Source organism: Leptodactylus fuscus, chromosome 2 (genome assembly GCF_031893055.1).
Source record: "Leptodactylus fuscus isolate aLepFus1 chromosome 2, aLepFus1.hap2, whole genome shotgun sequence".
NCBI classification, from domain to species: Eukaryota; Metazoa; Chordata; class Amphibia; order Anura; family Leptodactylidae; genus Leptodactylus; species Leptodactylus fuscus.
In genome coordinates this window covers 39,856,746-39,878,462 of record NC_134266.1, presented here as the reverse complement: position 1 = coordinate 39,878,462, position 21,717 = coordinate 39,856,746, and the positions used below count along the sequence as shown (strand labels likewise).

The window sequence follows — 21,717 nt, the reverse complement described above, 5'->3', positions numbered from 1 at the left end:
TACTCTTACAGTATTTTTTTCACCAATCTGTCTCTATCTACAGTACATTAATTTAAGCTAGATGTGTATTGGCTGAACCCACCATTGACCAACCAGCTTATCATTTGGGATGGGGGGCTTCCAATGGATAGGTAAGGATTGAGAAGTTGGATTTCAACTCCATGATCCTTTCGTTCTCTGGAAGATAAGGGTCTGTTCCCACGATGTAACACGGCCCTGATTCTGACACGTAAACTCGTGTCAGAGTCAGCGCTGCAAAACAGAATCCCACTGACTTCAATGGGTTCCGTTTAGCGCGCGTAACACATTGAAATCAATGGGTTAAAAAGCCTCCCATTGATTTCAATGTGTTACGTGCACTAAACGGAACCCATTGAAGTCAATGGGATTCTGCTTTGCAGCGCTTTGACCCTTAGCCACCGCTAGAGCTGCCTAACTTTGTTCCTTCCCTCTCCCTGTCCAGTGCTTGCCTGAGCCAATTACCTATAATTCATCATTTTATTTTGAAGCTGGAGTCGGTAGTTTTTCTGTCTCTGACTCCAACCAAGGTTGGACCTGACGCTGATTTCACAGCCCTGATAACTAACAAAAGGGCAGCATGGCGGCTCAGTGGTTAGCGCTGTTGTCTTGCAACTCTGCAAGGAGTTTGCATGTTCTCCCTATGTTTGTTTGGGTTTCCCCCATATACTCCGGTTTCCTCCACACTCCATAGGGAATGTAGATTGTGAGCCCTATATGGGACAGCGAGTGACAAAGTCTCTAAAGAGCTACGGAGTATGGTGGCGCTATATAAGCAAGCACAATTAATAACTAAGGGCACGTATATTGTATTACATTGAAAAGCCCAAATAATAAGAATGCCCCATTAACATACTATTAAAATTTTTTTTTAAAAAAAGCATCAAAATCTCCAATTGTTAGATCGCTGCTTGGCCGCCTCCGTGGGGTTTGTTTTCATTAAGCAGAGTTAATTTTTAGAGTGGCAGAGTAAAGGTTTAACATATCCACGTTGCTGCCGTTGCTCTATCACATTGCTATGTGCTGATGTTGGACATTTCACAAATGCTAAATCTCAGGAAACATGCACGAATAATCAAGATCACATTTTTTTTTCTCTGTAGCTTTATATTTACAGTAAAGGGGTAGACTTGACCTTTTTTTTTTTTGCTAAATTTGTACATAAAAATTGTCCAAGCAAACTAGACTCTGAATATTAGGAACCAGAATATTGATCTTACTGGTGCTCTCAAATTCCCAGGAAAAACTAACTAGACATTGTACTATTGCATCCCCTTCAAACTGGTCCCTTCCTGTAATATCTACAAAAGTCATGTTCAAGGATCCTATTAGGACATTTTGAGTCAGTGAGGTTCCCTTATTGAAAATGGTCATAAATTAGTAAGACTTGGGAACGGCAACAGAGTTTGTGGTGGTTTTAAATAGATTTAGGCCAAAAATGCAATTTTTGGTAGACATTGATTTAGTGCTAACAGTTGCTCCTTTTTTACGTTTTCTGAGGTTTAGGCTGATTCACACGGAGTTTTGAAAAATCAATGGGAGGCGGAAAAACCGCTAGTGTTTTTTTGACAAAAATTGCATTCAGCCTTATACTACTTTGAAAACTAGGACTGTGTGGAGCAAGAGCTGAGCCCTGGGCCCCGACAAGTTTATTATTTACACCAGAATATTATAGCTAAAATTTATGACATCTCCAAGCTGATATAGCTTTCAGATTGTGGAGCATAATATCCCAAGATTTCCCAAAATTAAGGGGCATTCGCCTCCCCTTTTCTAAATATGGCTGCTTCCTAAGGTGCAGGGCACCCTGTGATCCGTTTTCCTTGAGGAAACCTCTCTAAGGCTGGGTTCACACCTGCGTTCTTGTGCTTTCCCTCTTCACTCAAAATGAGGAAGGGGGAGAAAAATGGACACATGGACAGTTTTTTGATAGATATCCATTGACTAATATGTCAAAAATGATAGATTATGGCATACACTGTGTAATTATTTGTGAGCGTTTTTTTGATGAATCTGTTTTATTTGTTTTTGTTTTGTTTTTTTAAAAAAAAGGATTCACAATGGGTGGATATGAACAAAGTGTAACAAAATGTGTTGTTGAAAGTAGACAAAACCTGTAACCAGGGGCTTAGCTATAGGGGATATAGAGATGGCAATGGTTATTGGGCCGTGGAGCATGAGGGGGTCCAGGGGTCTCTCTACGACATAAGAAAACACCTGAATTGTAGATAGCACATGGTAAGTGGGGGCCCTGTTTGGGCTCGTTCACACGGGGCAAGAGGGGGCGGATTTTGGCACTGAATCCTCCTTAAATTCCACCCCCTCACTATAGAGGTCTATGCAGAGCGCTATTTTTTTTCCGCTAGCGGAAGCGAGCTGCCCTTTCTTCATTTATTTGGGCCTACTCCAGAGCAGGAATCCGCGACAGTCGCATTTTGGTCCTATTCTGACGCGGCTTCCCGCATCAAAATCAGGACCAAAATACGCCATCCCGTGCCCTGTGTGAACGGGGCCTAACAGATTTTGCTTTGGGGCCCAGGAGCTTCTAGTTACACCTCTGCCTGTAACACAAAAATATCAAAATAAACACAAAAATACAGTATATATTAGCCAAAATACTGGGAAAATACTAGCGTACACTTGTAAGGAAGCAAATAGTAAGCCATGTGAACCCGGTATAGATTTGACTTCAGTGTTTTCAGATAATATTTATGTAAAAAAGCTGATTTTTAGTTTTTATTTTTACTGTTCTCTTGAAAAAATAATATAAAACTGTACGGAATAGATTTCAGGAACTCATGTCTAGACTTTATTTGCCCAATGGTAAATACATTAAAAGCAGCAGCTGTTACACCTCATAAATATCGACATTGATTTTATACCTTCAAACCGGAAAAAAATGCGTAAGGTGACAACCCAGTGTTGGTTTTCCTTCCATAAGCTGATTTACTAAGGTGTGGGATCCTGTCCGGGTTCAATGGGTGGCCTTATGTGAACTCCAGCATATAAATGACTGGGTTTACAAGTCAGCCAGTACAGTATGTACATACATTATTCAGCGGATGTGTGAAATCTTCTCCATGTTGCTTTCTATGGCCTGTGGAATGAAGTAAAATTACAGAACATGCTTGTATAAGTCACTAGACAGGGTGATGGGAATTTAAGTAAAATTCCTGATATACCGTACAACACCAGATAGTCGCTTTTGTTACAGGAACGCCTAATACATCAGAACTAGGTATATATGGTTGTCTTTATGGGGATCTGTCATCAGTAACAGATTGGTCTGACTCCTGGGATTCACTTGAATGGAACTAAGCTGCAGTTACTAGGCATGACCACTACACAGTGTATGGTGCTGTGCAAATAAGCCCTCCTTGTCAGAATAAGGAAAACTTGCCCTAGCGCCGTCTTTTGGAAGGTAGCTCCCTATTGATCAATGCCTGCTTTTCCAGAAACCTAGTTGCGTGAGATGGGATTAAATCCAAGCAAGAATATCTAATCCAAAAGGAAGGCAGACCCGTCTGCAGGTAGCTATTTGGGGTTATTGCTCCCCATCAGTATGAAGCAGGGCTCAGGCTGGCTGTGTGAGAGGTCATAGATGTTGGTTTATGACTCCTTTAGGCTTGGTTCATATGCAGGTTTTTTGGACCAGATTTTTACGCGGGAAGTCCAAAAAGCACATCAAGCGGCTAGCCGCGACTGTTGCGGATTCCATTTCGGATTAGGCTCAAATGAATGGTCCTAATCAGGAGGGAGTGTCATGCTGCGGAACCCTTCTGCAGAGAGGGCAGGTCGCTACAAAAGGAATTGTACGGATCCCATTGAAGTCAATGGGAGGCGGTTTTTTGAGCCAGATTTTGACGCGTATTCCGCGTCAAAAACTGGTTCAAAAAACTCCCCGTGTGAACCCAGCCTAGGGAGGTAGCCTGAATGGGTTTTTAAAGCAAACCGCCGGTGTCCGTCTGCAGCCTCTCTGTCGGGAAACCGTTTTTTTTTTTTTTTTTTTTATTACACAGACGGACATGCAGGACTTTGTGTCCGCGCAATAAAAAACGGTTTCCCGCGGAGAGGCTGCATATGGATACCGGCGGTCTGCTTTAAAACCCCAATCAAATGGATGTTTTTTAAAGCTGACGGCTGGGAAGCCGTCCCCTGTCTATTTTCCCCAGGGAATAGGAAGGAGACTCGGCGGGTGGACATGGGCACAAGTGTGAACACCTCCTAACTTTTACTCCTCTATTTTTCTACAGACCAACTCTTGCTCAGATTCCAACTCCTATAAAGCTGTCTGATCTGGTCTGTCAGAAATAGTAAAAATCCTCTAATTCAGTAAATCAAAAAACATTGATTGGACGTCTGTGCAAGTAAATATGTAACAAGCTATATATCTAATTGTATAATGTCAGTAAAAATTATCAATCATTTTACATTGAAGTCGGAGGTGGTAACTTTTTTATGACTCCAGCCAAAATTGGTCCCAACTGCACAGTCCTGGTAGTTACACCAATAAGTGATATCATGCTGGTCCCATCCTATCAGCCATGGGGTAAGTTTACCATACCAGATGTCTACCCAGTGTCTAATGATGTAACCTTGGCTGTATGTACTCTTCATATATACAAGGTACAGTTCAATAAGAGGATATCTTTTGGGTGTATAAGTAATTAGAATAGTTTCATGGATTTGTCACTGTGTAGCTTCTAGTACACGTCACATAAGTGTCTGCGGATGACACACTAAGCCTACATTACATAACTGTGTAGTTATATGAGTATCGAATATTATTACATAATCCCTCATGGGTGCCTAGAGATCACAGCTTTATAACAATGGGTCTGGGTCACATAAAGTATCGTAAAAATTGTTCAACTTGCTACGTTTCTAATAAGCGCAATTCCATCAAACTCTATCCAGAATGTTACCTACTAAGTAGTTGTGTTGGGTCTCTACTCTGGTAGGTAGGTGACCCACCTCTGCCTATGATGTCCATATGCCCATAGGCCATAGTGAAAGGGTTGTACGGATACAATATCCCTGTTGGAAAGGGGAAGCGATATGTAGAGACTTGGAAAAAGCATTATTAGGGCTAGTTCACACGGGGCACGGAATGGCAAATTTTGGTCCTGATTGTGACGCGGGAAGCCGCCTAAGAATAGGGCCAAAATGTGCCTGCCACAACTGTCACGGCTTCCAACAGTTGCGGCTTCCCGCTCCAGAGTAGGCCCAAATGAATGGGCCTAGTCCGCACGGTGCTGCTGCAAGGTGGATAACGGGGCTGAATCAGCCGCAGAATCCACCTGAAGAAGGGGCAGCTCGCTTCTTTTTTCCGTGAGCAGGAACATACCACTTACGGAAAAAGGAAGCTAGTCATCAACATAGACCTCTATTGTGAGGGGGAGGATTATGACGTGGATTCAGCGCCAAATCTCTTGCCCCCGTGTGAACGAGCCCTTACACTTCTACGCATTTCTTGCCTTAGCGGTCTTTCCTTCTTGCTTGTAGAATTGGTCATATCTGTAGAAGGAAGTCTGCTAATAATTTCCACAAGTAATGTGCACATTCCTTAACTTTTCACCCAAATCTGTGTCAGACGCTAACGTAATTATATGCATCATTATGCCATTACTGCCATTACTGACCTTGTTTGACCTTGTCGTTTTGCCTTTAGGATTTAAGGGAAATTATTAAAAGTTCAGTGGAGCAAAAAAAAAGAAAAAAATCCATGCTAGTTCTGTGGTGAAGTGTTTATGGAATGACAGGCCAGGAATGTTACTTTTTGGTTTCATGAAAGGCCATTACTGACATAACCACATACCATTGTAAATAATTCATAGTAGGATCGGTGGGAAGGAGAAAGTCTAGTTTTACCTGTTCTGAAGGAACAGCCTCATTATCCTTAATGAAATATTCATGCTGCTTTCTCCACATACTTGGCATTGTTGCATAAGACTCGACATAATTGCTCGGTACACAATAACATTTTTTTCTGCTTTATTGCATATTTTATATTCTTCACGGTCATGTGTTACCTTAAATGGAGACAATATCTCATTTGTAACCATACCCTCTCTCCCATCAGGCATGTCCGCACGTGGCATGTTAGTGCGGTGATCTTGCCGCCATTTTTTAGACATGAATAAACCCCAGCTGTTTGGTGAAATTATAAAAATGAAGTAATACTGGGTGCATATGGATAGAACATTAGTATAGTGTTTCCCAGTTTTCAGACTCAGGGCACCCCTGCAAGAAAAATTCTCAGGGCAAATAATTTTTACTAAAAAGCAAACAAAAAAAATGGCCTAAGGATACAACCAGTGTGTCACAGCCCCCAGATGGGTCTCCGGGTCATTCCTAGGTGCCACAGCACCCCTGTTGGGAATATTTGGTCTAGTATGCTTCCTGTTGTCAGTTAAAGAGGAACTCCAGCTGAAATACAACTTCCCATCACTGTATCCCTCCAACTCCTCTCTGTGCTTCTTTTATATATAGTATACTCCTTCCTACAGTGCAGCCTCATCTGTGATCTGATAAGACTCCATCTTGATTTTTAGATTTTGCCATACTTGCCAACCTTCTGCTGATATATTTTTGGGAGAACAGCACAAGCACCAAGAACGTTGGGGGAAAGAACACCCCCGTGTTGTGGGCTTATCCCTCAAAGACAGTCATGCCCACTTTGTATTTCACCACACTTCCTTTGGGCACCACATGTATGGCCACAGCCCCTTTTTTTGTGACGTAACAGACACATACAGTGCCCAAGTCACATAAAGTGACTGTTATCCTGGTGGTCTGGGATTTTCCTGCTCTTTTTGGAGTCTGAGTTCTCACCCCTTTTTTGGGAGCCTCCTAAAGTTTCGGGGTAAATTGTTGATTTCACCCTGTTTTCTTTATCTTTGTTCTTTACTATCAATCTGATGATGCTTCAGTATAACATCATATTGGCAGCTAGAGCTAGTGTCACCTGGATCGTAAAACAGGACAGTGTGCCTATCCTCCCCTCTAAGAGACCATAAGTATTAGTCAGAGAGGCTGAACGTGCAAGTTATAAGTGGGGTACCTCAAGGGTTTGTCGTAGAACTTATTCTCATTTTTGTAGATGACCTAGGAGAAGGTTCGGTAGGTAAGCTTTTCCACTTTGCTGATGACACAGAATGGAGTAATAGGACTTATACTCCTGGAAGGGGTGGTAACATAGACAAAGATTTAGCTTATCTGCAGAATGATTCGAACAATGGAGACTGCAGCTCATTGCCTACTATTGTAAAAAAAAAAAAAAAAATGTAGGGGACAAGGAACCATCTACCATACTGGAAGTTTTGTGCTACCCAGGATGTCTATATAGAAAGATTTAGGAGTCCTGGTATCAGACATCTTCAAAATGAGTCAAAGTGTGGGTATACAGGATGTAAACCAAAAGAGATGCTCGGCTGTACAGCTAGAGGTATAACCAGTAGGAAGAAAGATCGTGATAGAGCTGTAAAGGGCATTAGTGAGGCCATATCTGGAATACTGTGAGCAGTTCTGGAGACCCTATATACAAAGAGACTGAAATAACATGGAATAAATGCAAAGAAGAGCTGCAAAATGGTGGAGGGTCTGAAGGATAAAACATATTAGGATAGACTTTAAAGAATTTAATCTGCATAGTCATGAGGGAAGAACAGAAAGAGGAGACAGGATTGAAACCATTAAATATCTTATAGGGTTATCTAAGGTTCAGGAGGGAAGTGTTTTAGTAAAAAAAAAAAAAAAATTAAAGACAAGAACAAGGGAACACAATCCGAAATTAGTTGCAGGGAAAGAATTTCCAGCAGACGTGGTTGGAAAATCTACAGTAAGCAAATTTAATCATGTCTGGAATAAACACATCTATCCTAAGATAAAAATAAATAAATAATAAAAATGATAATAAAAATATAGATGTGTGTGTGTGTGTGTATATATATATATATAATAAAAAAAAATTATGATCAAATTAGATAGACCATGTGTATTTTTTCCATTCACAAGAAGAAGAAAGGCGGTGGTTCTCACCAACGACTCCAAACGTCTTTATTCGGTGGTGCAGGCGAAATAACAACACTGGTCACATCCTCAGCAGTCAGTCATATTACGTGGTCTGTGCTTCACCTGGCTGATGGTCATCATATCTCAGCAATGGAGGCACCAATTCAAAAGGGGAAAACTTTTTGATTCAAGTGACCCTAAGGGCTAGTCCACACGGGGCAAGAGGGGGTGGATTTTGACGCCGAATCCACCTCAAAATCCGCCCCCTCATAATAGAGGTCTATGTAGACCGCTAGCGTTCTTTTTTCCGTGAGTGGTTTGCTTCCACTCACGGAAAAAAGAAGCGAGCTGTCTTTTTTTCAGGCGGCGTCCGACTCGCGATACCACCCTCCAGACTAGGCCCATTCATTTGGGACTATTCCGGAGCCGAAAGCCACAACGAGATGCCGACCGGAATGTGTTCACGCGGAGCCCCGTGTGAACTAGCCCTAAGAGGGCATTCACATGGAGTAACGCGGCGCTGATTCTGGCACGATAACTCGCGTAAGAATTAACGGTGCAAAACAGTACGCCATGGAGTTCAATGTGTTACACGCGTTAAACGGAACCCATTGAACTCAATGGGATTCTGTTTTGCAGGGCTGATTCTTACGTGAGTAATTGTGCCAGAATCAGCGCCGCGTTACTCCATGTGAATGCCCCCTAACTTATCTGTCTGCAGGGCTGAGTTGATATACTGGGTGTTGGAGGTAGACTGTTTTTAAAATGAGAACCTGCAGCAGCATCCCCCTCCACCATGTCTGTTAGTTATAGTTTTACCCTACACTAATATCTTTTTCAGGCTGCCGAAAAGTGAGAAAAAGGCCACTTTCCCCTCTTTAGTGTTAAAATGCAATTTATTCACATGCACTACTAATTTATGCAAAAAAAGAAGTGTTTAGCAGACTGAATGCTTAGACTATAATATGGGAATCTCAGCCTCAGCCCACTGTTGTCACTTGTTGGTCGCTTTGCTTTTTGCATGTGTCACCCACATTTGCCGGCAGCGTGCACCAGTTAAACCCCCTTCGGCAATGTTTGTAGCTTTCTCTTACTGGAGGGCTGACCCGGTATTACTAAGCATGCTGCTATTTACTTCAGTAGTAATTTAATTAGACTGTTGCATTGCGTTTCCAGTAACAGAAATCTCTGAGCTGTGCCAAAGGGATTAAATCGCTTTATAGAACGCCTTTAGCCTGGAGATCAGTGGTGATCCTAGATCACAGTCCTCACTTAAGTGATCTGTGAAATATCAGGCTATCCCTTTACTGGATTTTCACTGTTGTTGTTTTAGTATTATGATTTGGATCTTACTTGTTGTCTTGTTAGTTTTACTAACTAAATGATTTGGATCTTACTTGTTGTCTTGTTAGTTTTACTAACTAAATAGTGTGAAAAATCTGCAACAACAGCTCAGATACAATGTCGCTATAAATTTCTGTGTATCATGGCGTAGGAAGAGCGGATTTGGCATTGTTTCTGTTACCATTGTATGTCAGAATTCTCCGCTCCGTCAGATGTTTGGGACAGGGGTCAGCTCTCTACAAGTTGTATTTTTAAGGGCCTGGGAAAATGTATTTGAGCACAGACAAAGCTCAGAGTGACAGATGTAAAAATGAAACCCAGGCCGTCCTCCATAAACCCGTTTAGCTAATTTTACAAACAGCTGTTAATGAGTTTTACCGAAAACCCAAATAACGTCCTAGAAATAGTGAACGGAGGAAAACATTTTACGCCGGATCTATTTATGTGGCAACGTCTGAACAATAAATCAAGCTCTTTAATCTCGTAATAAAACTGAAGATGTAAAAATAGCAGTCATCCGAGGAAGTGGCATGTGGCCGCCAAGCGTGTTACAAGCGGGTTCAAACTAAACATAAACAGTCACTGGAACGTAGCATTCTGCCGAGTAGACCTTTTATTTTTAGGACGTGTGTTCTATCTTTTGCTATCTGCTGTGTATTATACTAGCCTATGTTTATATTCATGATGTCATTCATTTATATGGGATCTTTTTCGGCTAAAAAAAAAAAATGTGCATAAAATTTAGAACTAAAATGTTTGTAAGACTCTGTTTACTCTAAAATTGGGGTCTACAGTTGTAGCGTCCAAAAAAAGCAAATAAATATATTTGTAAAGATAGGGTTATGTTTTGTGAATGTTCTGTAAAATGGATCCATAAAAACACGTTTGATTGGTAAATGTTTTGGTGAATTGGTGAATCTTCATAGTTAGTAAAGTGAACCTACTAAAATTCTAATAGAAGAAAATGGAAAGTTCCAGTTTAACCGGCTCTCCATACCACAGGCTGGGGTCCCAGTTGGATTAGGGGTGTCGGGGACCCCCATTCTGGAGTAATATGAAAGTCCCAAAGGTGGGATCTGTATTTAGCAGATAGTTATGGAATATAATGAATACACTGGCATAACTATACAGATCGCAGTGGTCAGAGTTACCCCTCGTTCACATCTGCTTTTGTATTCCGTCCGGGGGAGTCCGCAAGGTGACCCCCCTGAACGGAATACCAAACGCAAGTGCAAACGCTGGTGCTGTGAAAGCACACGGTCCCCATCGACTGTAATGGGGTCCATGTTCTTACCGCCAGTTCTCCGGAGGGATCATGCGGACAGGAAAGTAGTTCCCAATCTACTTTCCTGTCTGCAAGATTCGTGCGGGCAGCGCGCGCCAAGCACACGGACCCCATTATAGTCTATGGAGTCCATGTGCTTTTACAGCACAGCGCTTGCAATTGCGTTTGTATTCCGGTCAGGGGGTCTCCATGCGGACTCTCCCCGGACGGAATACAAAAGCAAATGTAAAAAAGGGCTTAGCACTGGGTTACCCTCAACAGGTGGATTAAACTTTTTTGATCTCCTTTCTGATTTCTTTTGAAGGCTGTCAGGCTGAGCATTGTAAATTTATTGACCCTTCCCCCTGGTGTCCTGGCATGAGAAGATTTAGGATACCTGTCAGAAATTAGGAAATCAATCCTTTCATGGCAAAACTAGCAGTTGATCAGCAGCATATAGTCATGTAGGGTTTCTGTGGCAGAAAAGGGGGGCGACCCCAACAGCGAATGGGAATGATGGTAAACTTGGGTGTACAGACATGCTGTCGACAAATCTTCATGGTGGTCTGGGTAGAAAAGGGACAAATAAATGTTGCTAAGATGTAGGTATGGGACGCGGTTGATAGTTGTGAAGACAAATTGTGCAGGGGGACCCAAGTTGACCTTTTGAACCTGGGTCCATGGGCCTTTGGACACCCCCTGTAGATATGCCATATACTTCTGTCATAAGAATATTTCTCTATATAAATTGCTTTCATGTGGTGTTATGTTGGAAAAGACGAATGGCCTTTCCTGTGATCACGACAGAATGTTGCCCGTAGCCATTGTTATCATTCCACCCCTGAGCCTGCCGAAGTCTCAGCTGCAGAAAAAACCCCACCAAATCAATAAGTTTAAGAATTTTTGCTCTATATGGCAGATTATACTTCTTACTAACCCGCTATGCTGTTGTCACAGCTCATCAATTAATATTCAATGTTCTTTTTTCTTCTCTCTAGGATAACAAAGCCTTTAACATTTGCAGACTGTGTTGGGAATGAACTGCCTTTAGGATGGGAAATGGTTTACGATCAGCAAATTGGTGTTTATTACATGGACCATATAAACCGTAAGTTTCTTTTTCAGGTTAAGTTGTCCTTTTTATTCTCCCTCTAATTTATAGATTTTAATACAACACACCATGGCACAGATTTACTAATAGTACGGCGGTATAAACTTAGACAAGCAGTCTGACAATGCACCAGATTTATCACAGTGGCTGTTGCTGGACGATAAATCTGGCGTATATTTAGACTGTTTAGTCTATGTTTATACCACGTTTTATTTGGCTCACTTTGTGCCAGAATTTAAGAACGCAGCCTTTACACGTTTAAGCCATGTCCCGTGTTTCTGAGTATCCACACCCACATGTCTTGCATCCCAAACTAGATATGTCAAGATGTGCTTAAGGAGTGCCACATTGTGACAGCGGAAGAAAGCCTGTCTGGAATATATCCGACGTAAATTTCAAGATTATGCTGAATTGGCAAATCTGCCATCTGCCTTGAAATGGCAAATTAGTCAAATTAATTCAATTAATGTCTAATGGCGGCTATATGTATTTCTTGAGACCCTGCCCGTAAACACGCGCTTGCTTATTTAATCTGAGAACAATGGAACACATTAGATGAAAGTCAGCTAGATATCAGCATACGCAGCACTGTCCGCCATTACAGGTCTGATAGGATGACCCAAATTCATTAGATCCTGACTAAATTGGTGAGTTCATCCCAATAATGGCCAATGAAGCCTATCCAACAGACAGTGAGGCAGTCAAAGACCACCAAGAATTTTCTCTCCAAATTTTAGTTTTACACCAGTAATTGTAATAAAAGCAATACAATAACTTTAATTTAGCAATCGGTAATCCATAAAGTTTGATATCCCATTTCCTGTTCCTAGCAGAGAACTACAGTCCTATGAAAAAGTTTGGGCACCCCTATTAATCTTAATCATTTTTTGTTCTAAATATTTTGGTGTTTGCAACAGCCATTTCAGTTTGATATATCTAATAACTGATGGACACAGTAATATTTCAGGATTGAAATGAGGTTTATTGTACTAACAGAAAATGTGCAATATGCATTAAACCAAAATTTGACCGGTGCAAAAGTATGGGCACCCTTATCATTTTATTGATTTGAATTCCCCTAACTACTTTTTACTGACTTACTGAAGCACAAAATTGGTTTTGTAACCTCAGTGAGCTTTGAACTTCATAGCCAGATGTATCCAATCATAAGAAAAGGTATTTAAGGTGGCCAATTGCAAGTTGATCTCCTATTTGAATCTCCTCTGAAGAGTGGCATCATGGGCTACTCAAAACAACTCTCAAATGATCTGAAAACAAAGATTGTTCAACATAGTTGTTCAGGGGAAGGATACAAAAAGTTGTCTCAGAGATTTAACCTGTCAGTTTCCACTGTGAGGAACATAGTAAGGAAATGGAAGACCACAGGGACAGTTCTTGTTAAGCCCAGAAGTGGCAGGCCAAGAAAAATATCAGAAAGGCAGAGAAGAAGAATGGTGAGAACAGTCAAGGACAATCCACAGACCACCTCCAAAGAGCTGCAGCATCATCTTGCTGCAGATGGTGTCACTGTGCATCGGTCAACTATACAGCGCACTTTGCACAAATAGAAGCTGTATGGGAGAGTGATGAGAAAGAAGCCGTTTCTGCACGTACACCACAAATAGAGTTGCCTGAGGTATGAAAAAGCACATTTGGACAAGGCAGCTTCATTTTGGAAACAAAAATTGAGTTGTTTGGTTATAAAAAAAAGGCGTTATGCATGGCGTCCAAAAAGAAACAGCATTCCAAGAAAAACACTTGCTACCCACTGTAAAATTTGGTGGAGGTTCCATCATGCTTTGTGGCTGTGTGGCCAATGCCGGCATCGGGAATCTTGTTAAAGTTGAGAGTCGCATGAATTCCACTCAGTATCAGCAGATTCTTGAGAATAATGTTCAAGAATCAGTGACGAAGTTGAAGTTACGCCGGGGATGGATATTTCAGCAAGACAATGATCCAAAACACCGCTCCAAATCCTCAGGCATTCATGCAGAGGAACAATTACAATGTTCTGGAATGGCCATCCCAGTCCCCAGACCTGAATATCATTGAACATCTGTGGGATGATTTGAAGCGGGCTGTCCATGCTCGGCGACCATCTAACTTAACTGAACTTGAATTGTTTGTCCAAAATACCTTTATCCAGGATCCAGGAACTGATTAAAAGCTACAGGAAGCGACTAGAGGCTGTTATCTTTGCAAAAGGAGGATCTACTAAATATTAATGTCACTTTTCTGTTGAGGTGCCCATACTTTTGCACCGGTCAAATTTTGGTTTAATGCATATTGCACATTTTCTGTTAGTACAATAAACCTCATTTCAATCCTGAAATATTACTGTGTCCATCAGTTATTAGATATATCAAACTGAAATGGCTGTTATAAACACCAAAATATTTAGAACTAAAAATGATTAAGATTAATAGGGGTGCCCAAACTTTTTCATAGGACTGTATATTGTACTGTGGAATCAGGAGCAGAGGGCAGTGTAGGTGGAGACATTTAGGATTTTTCAGATTGAATAACATGATGACAACTTATTGTGTTATCATAGAGGTCCCTCCGTCAGAACCCCCCTATGAGCCAGAATTGAGAGTGACTCTGAGGCTAGAGCCGCGCGGAAACATTGGCAGCAACACCCATTGTGCGAACAAAAGATTACAATATCGCTCTGCGTACCCCGCGGGTACCACAACTGTTTCAAAAAAGTCAAGCAATGGCACCCTTGGGGCCTCAGTGCCACTCCATTCACAACACAGCAATCTTTTGTTCACGCCACAAGAGTCACAGTGAAATTCCTAGCCTGAATTACTGGCTCCCATTCTGGCAGGATTGGGCCCTTCTTTTAATATTACATTTCGTCTACAGCAGAGGTTTCACCTTTCAGGATCCGCTGTTTGCCATGAGTGCCGGGAGCCGATCCTGGTGAAATCAGCTAAACGCGCCAGGGATACTGTCTGTTTTCATAAGAGAATGCCTTCAACATTTTATTTAAATTTATAGATTTATATACTGTTCTATAAACAAGTCACCCAGAATACCGGGAACATCATTCCTTCTATGCAGATAACTATAGGGTTGATATTGAGGTGCACTTTTTTTTTGCAAAGGCCTTTCTTGCCTTTAGCCCTGATGTCGGTGTTGCAGGGATAGGATCAAGACCTGCCTCGGCCTGGCATATTTATTAAAATTCACAACCTTGGCCAAACCAGTGTTCCCTACGCTGTGCTGCAGAGATCCAACCAGATCGAGACAGTGCTGTCCACAGCTGGGATTCTGTTCCTTTTGGAATAGATCTATTGGTTTGGCAAATCCTCGCATCATAGCAATAGGCTTATTGAAAAAGTCATGAATGATGTTTAACCGGTTAAGGACCGCTGGCCGTAAATTTACGGCCAGCAGTCCTGGTCTCTAAGACCAGCCGATAGTAAATTTACGGCCGGTCTTCAGAGACTCACTAGGCAGGGGGTGGGGCGGGGGGAGGGCAGGGGTTAGGTGTTACTAACACCTAACCACCCCCTCAACAACGTTCAGTCGGACTCAGTTCCGACTGAACGTTTTAACCCTTTCGATCCTGCCGTGAAACATCACGGCGCGATCGAAAGGGATCCGCCGAAGATTGAAGCTGATCGGCACCCCCCGCGGCGAGATCGGGGGGTGCCGATGTCAGTAGAAGGTAGTCTGGGGTCTGGCCAGTGACCCCAGACTACCGGAGCCCCACATACCTGGTTGATCCTGCCGACCGATGGAGGAAGTGAGCGATGCAGCTCACTTCCTCTGCAGCTTACAGGACACGAGCAGGCTCATGTCCTGCTCGTGTCTTGCAAGCTAGTATACAGAATCAGTTGGTGCTTTCATCAAAGCATCAACTGATTCAAGTGTCCTAAATGGACACATGAAAAAGTTAAAAAATAAAAGTTAAAAAAAAATAAAGTGTATGAAAAAAGTAATAAAGTTATAAAGTCCAAAAATCCCTTTTTCTCTATACAAAATGAATTATATAAAAAAAGTACTAAAAATTAATAAAAACAATGCAAATTTGGTATCGCCGCGTCCGTAACAACCTGTACAATAAAACTGAAATAATATTTAATGTATATGGTGTACAGCTGAAAAAAAAAACGGAAAAAACCCGCCAGAAGTAATGATTTTTCACCATATCACCTTACAAAATATGCTATAAAAAGTGATCAAAAAATCATATGCACCCCACAACAGTACCAATAAAAAGCGCAGGTTGTCCCGCAAAAAATAAGCCCTCAACCAACACTGTCAACCGAAAAATAAAAATGTTACGCCTCTCAGAAGATGGCGATGCAAAAATCACTGATTTATGTCCCCAAATGTGTTTTTGTTCTGCAGAATTAGTATCGCATAAAAAAATACTATAAATGAGGTATCGCCGTAACCGTACCGACCCGCAGAATAAAGGCTACATGTTACTTATACTGTACGCTGCATGGCGCAAAATTTAAAGGGTACAACTCAATGCCAGGATTGATTTTTTATTTTTTTTTTTAAATCCAGCAAGAAAGAGTTAATAAAATGTATTCAGTATGTTGTAGGCACCCAAAAATGGTGTCATTACAAAATACATCACATCCCGCAAACAACAAGCCATTATATGGCCACGTCACCAAAAGAATAAAGAAAATATAGCATCTACCAATGTGAAGACAAAAAAAACCAAAATCGCCAAATTATTAGAATACAACTGGCGGCGTCAGGAAGGGAATGTATAAGCAGTGTGAGCGAATATCAGTGGACACCCCAGATTTACAGCTTATGAGGGAACAGACACCAGAAGTGACCCCTAAAGTGACCCCCAGAGTGACTCCCCCAATCATAGGAGCTACTGGGACATAGTAGGGAATTTGGTGTCTGCAATGTCCTCCGCACAGCTTATATACTCCCTCTTCGCCATCCACTGTGCAGTCACGTCCGGATACTAATACTCACTACACCCCCTGATAAATTCTTTGAGGGGTGCAGTTTTCAAAATGGGGTCACTCCTTTGGGGAATCCACTTTTCTGGTACCTTACAGGCTCTACAAACATGACATGGCGTCCAGATACCAAACATCTGAATCTGTACTCCAAAAGCCTCATCGCGCTCCTTCCCTTCTGCGCCCTGCTGTGCGCCCAAACTGCAGTTTATGCCATATGTATGACACATGTATGACACTGGTGTACCCGGGATAACGGACGTAATGTCATATGTGGGAATAAACTGATATTAGGGCACAGCCAGACACAGAAGGGAAGAAGGGTTATTGGGTTTTTGGAGCGCAGACGGTTTGGTTTTTGGATGCCATGACACTTTTGCACAGCTGAAACGCCAGTAAAGTGGAATCCCCTGATATGAGACCCTATTTTGGAAACTACACCCCTGAAGGATTTATCCAGGGGTACAGAGAGCATTTTTAGCCCCCAAGTTTTGCTATAACTTATTATCCATAAATGAATACGAAGCTGATTGTGAGAGGTGAAAATGACCATTTTTCCAGGAATACATCATTTCTGTGCGTAATATATTGTGCCTGACTTGTATCAGAGATGAACGCTCTGAAAGCTGTTGTGCCCGGGATACCCGCTTACCAGTTTTTGGAGTGTCTCTGATGACATAAGTTGGGCACAACATATCGGGCACTGAAATGGCGAATCTCTGGAAATTTTTCATTTTTAACTTCTCATTATCAGTTGCGATTTCATTTCTGGAAACTAAATAAATGCAACACTCAAGGGTTAAAAATTCTCGCTACGCCACTTGATAAATCCCATCAGTGGGCTAGTGTCCAAAATAGGGTGACATGTCTGCGGATTCCACTTTATTGACAATTCAGGGGCTTTGCAAAAGTGGCATGACGTCCAAAAACCAAACTGTGCTCCAGAAACCAAAATAGCGCTCCTTCCCTTCTGCGCCCTGCTGTGCGCCCAAACTACAGTTTATGACACATGTATGACACTGGTGTACCCGGGATAACGGACGTAATGTCATATGTGGGTATAAACTGATATTAGGGCACATGTATGACACTGGTGTACCCGGGATAACGTACGTAATGTCATAAGTGGTTATAAACTGATATTAGGGCACAGACGGACACAGAAGGGTTATTGGGTTTATGGAGCACAGATGGTTTGGTTTTTGGATGCCATGACACTTTTGCAGAGACCCTAAACTTGCCCCTACAAAATGGGGTTTACAGTTACCTCCAGGTCTCTCCAAAAGGAACATGGCCCCCAGAAAGTCCCTCTAAATCTGTACCCCAAAAGCTAAAAAGCGCAGTGCTCCTTCCCTTCTGAGCCCTGCTGTGTGCCCAAGCAGACACATATATATTTTTTTGCCCCTCGGGATGGCCCCTTAATAGTTTTAGGAGTGCAGGTCTCTGACAACACAAAGTGGGTGCAACGTATTGGGCACCGAAATGGCATATTTCTTTCAAAATTTCAATTTTCATTTTGGACATTCATTTTTTGGAAGCATTTTAGGCACAAAATGATAATACCCCTTGATTCATTCCATGACAGGTGTAGTTTATAAAATGGGGTCACTTTTGAGGGGTTTCCATTGTATTGGTACTTTAGGGGCTCAGCAAATGCAACATGGCACCTCAAAACTATTCCAGCCACATCTGCCCTCCAAAATCCAAATACCTCTCTTTCCATTCTGAGCCTCACCATGTACCCATACAGCAGATTATGGCCACATATGGGGTATTGCCGTGTTCAGGAGAAATTTTGTAACAAACTGTGGGGGGCTTTTAATTTTTTAACTACTTGCAAAATTAAAAATATGGCGCTAAATGGACGATACATTGTGAAAAAAAAGTAATTTTTCATTTTTACGCCCCAATGTTAATAAAATCTGTGAAACAGCTGTGAGGCCAAAATGCTCACTCTACCCCTAGATAAATTCTATGAGTGGTGTAGTTTCCAAAATGGGGTCACTTTTAGGGGGTTTCCACTATATTGATACTTTAGGGGCTCTGCAAATGCGACATGGGACTTGAAAAATATTCCAGCAAAATCTGTCCTTCAAAATTAAAATAGCGCTTTCCATTCTGAGCCCCACCATGTTCCCATACAGCAGATTATGGCCACATATGGGGCATTTCTGTGTTCAGGAGAAATTGTTTAACGAACTTTATGGAGCTTTTTCCCCTTTATCCTCTTGTGAAAATGAAAAATTTGGGGCTAAATTGACAGTTTATTGGAAAAAAAGTAATTTTTCATTTTCATGCCCCAATGTTAATAAAATCTGTGAAACAGCTGTAGGGTCAAAATGCTCACTATACCCTTTCATATGTTCTTTGGGGGGTGTAGTTTCCAAAATGGGGTCACTTTTAGGGGGTTTCCACTGTATTGGTACTCTAGGGGCTCTGCTAATGCGACATGGCACCTAAAATTATTCCAGCAAAATCTGCCATCCAAAAGCCAAATAGCGCTCCTTCCATTCCAAGCCCCGCCATGTACCCATACAGCAGAATATGGCCACACATGGGGTATTGCCGTGTTCAGGAGAAATTTTTTAACAAACTGTGGGGGGCTTTTACTCCTTTATCCCCTTGTGAAAATTAAAACTTTGGGGATAAAGTGACATTTTAGTAATTTTTCATTTACACATCCCAATGTTAGTAAAATCTGTGGAATAACTGTAGGGTCAAAATGCTGACTATACCCCTTGATGAATTCTGTGAGGGGTGTAGATTCTAAAATGGGGTCACTTTTGGAGGGTTTCCATTGTTTTGGTACTCTAGGGTCTCTGCAAATGAGGCATGGTGCCTGAAAATTATTCCAGCAAAATCTGCTGTTCACACACCCAGTGTCGCTCCTTCCCTTCCATGCACTGCTGTGTACCCAAAAATCAGTTTACGCCCACATGTGGGGTATTTCTGTGTACGGGAGAAATTGCATAACAAAATGTGAGATGCATTTTCTCCTTTAACCCTTTGTGAATGTGTTAATTTTAGGTCTAAATGAATGTATTAATGAAAAAAAATGAAATGTCTAAATTTCACTTCCATATTATGTTTATTCTTATGAAAAACTTAAAGGGTTAACAAACATCCCAAATGCTGTTTTGAATAATTTGAGGGGTGTAGTTTTGAAAATGGGGTGATTTATGGGGGTTTCTATTATATAGGCCTTTATAATTCCTTACAGAACTGAAGCGGTCCCTAAAAAATTGGTTTGGAGAATTTTCTTGCAAATTTAGAAAATCACTGTTACACTTGTAAGCCTTGTAACGTCCAAAATAAATTAAAAGACAATCAAAAGATGATGCCGATATAAAGCAGAGATATGGGAGATAATATTTATTCATGTATTTGGGTGGTATGACTATCTGCCTGAAAAGCAGAGAATTTCACATTTTGAAAATTGCAATTTTTTCAAAATTTCCATCAAATTTCCTAGTTTTTTTATAAATAAATACAAAAATATTGATTAATATTTACCACTAACATGAAGTATAATGTGTTACGAAAAAAACAATCTCAAAATCATTTGTGTAAGTTAAACCGTCTCAAAGTTATTGCCATTTAAAGTTACACATGTCAGTTTTGAAAAAAAAGGCCTGGTCTTTAACATACTTTTGGGCCTGGTCCTTAACCGGTTAAGAGGGCTACCCATAGAGAGTAGCAAACAGAGACAATGTCTTCCTATTGACAGCTTGGAAAACAGATTTGCATATTTTTCCCATAATCCCCCAGTGGGGCGAAAATGGCTTCATAAGACTCCATACGCCTGTAAAGGTGCTCTCTCCTTAAGGAGTGATATTATACTCATAATCTTATTAAAACTCATGAGAGTTGCCTAGCCTGAGTTGAATGGAAGAGAATGGAAATCTACGCCAGTTCCTACCTAGATTAGTTTTTCATTCTGGCGCCTGGACCAGCGACAGATTCCTGAAGAGGCCGCAGCTCGCTTCACAGCGCTTTATTGCATAGAGTTTGGTACTTCTCAAAAAAATGTCATTCTTTAAATGTGGCTTACCAAGAATATGATTTTTTTTCCTTTGGTGCCAAGGAGGTCTAAGGTTGGACACGTGTCATTGTCCGCCAGTGCCATGAGATTACCTTTAATCTAATTCAGTGTAATTCGACCAGGTTAAGATCAGCCACATGGGGTGATCAAATGACATTTCTGTAAGTCCTAGGCATGCATTTCCAGTAATACTTTTACTCCCTTTAATATATCACACATTTTCATGTTGGCTTGTAGAAATCACACAAATTGAGGACCCCCGAGAGCAATGGAGACGAGAACAAGAGCGGATGCTGAAGGAATATTTGGTTGTAGCCCAGGAGGCTCTTAATGCCAAAAAGGAGATTTATCAAATCAAGCAGCAGCGGTTTGAGCTGGCTCAGGAAGAATATCAGCAACTCCACGAACTGTGTGAAGACGACAGTCGCTCCCATGCCAGCTGTAAGTACAAGGATCTCTTCTGACTGCTCCTGTGGGATGATAACATCTATTTATCATATTAACAATTATTTTATTGGTATGAAGTATTAGGCATAAGCCAAAACTTGCCTTCTGGGCTTGCTCTTCATGTGTATCCATACATGATAATGTATACGGTAGTATGTGCAGTAGACATAGAATATCATAGGCGTGGCTATGTACTTGGTATATGTTGGCACATTAGTAAGACTATATGTCTTGGGTCATGATTGTTTTACTTTGTTACCTGCTTTTATCCTTTGCACATATTTTCGCTATGCAGGGTCTGACATTGCTGAAAAGGTCTAGTGGTGTACAGATTTAAAAGGGACTTGTCACCTATAAGGACATGTCTTTTTTTAGTAGGTACTAGAGATGAGCGAACAGTAAAATGTTCGAGGTTCGATATTTGTTTCGAGTAGCCCCTCAATATTCGACTATTCGAATCGAATATCGAACCCTATTATAGTCTATGGGGAAAATGCTCGTTTCAGGGGTAGGCAACATTCGATCAAATTAC

The 21,717-nt window shown here is 41.4% G+C and overlaps 1 protein-coding gene across 1 annotated transcript in view; it reads left to right on the top strand.

The window, feature by feature from the left end:
• The window catches only part of WWC3 (WWC family member 3), a 117,015-nt gene that overhangs the window by 37,724 nt on the left and 57,574 nt on the right, over window positions 1–21,717 (top strand). The window contains exons 2-3 of the mRNA XM_075263648.1: window positions 11,638–11,747; window positions 20,976–21,179. Of these exons, the coding sequence (XP_075119749.1) occupies window positions 11,638–11,747; window positions 20,976–21,179 (314 nt within the window). The remainder of the gene's footprint in view (window positions 1–11,637; window positions 11,748–20,975; window positions 21,180–21,717) is intronic.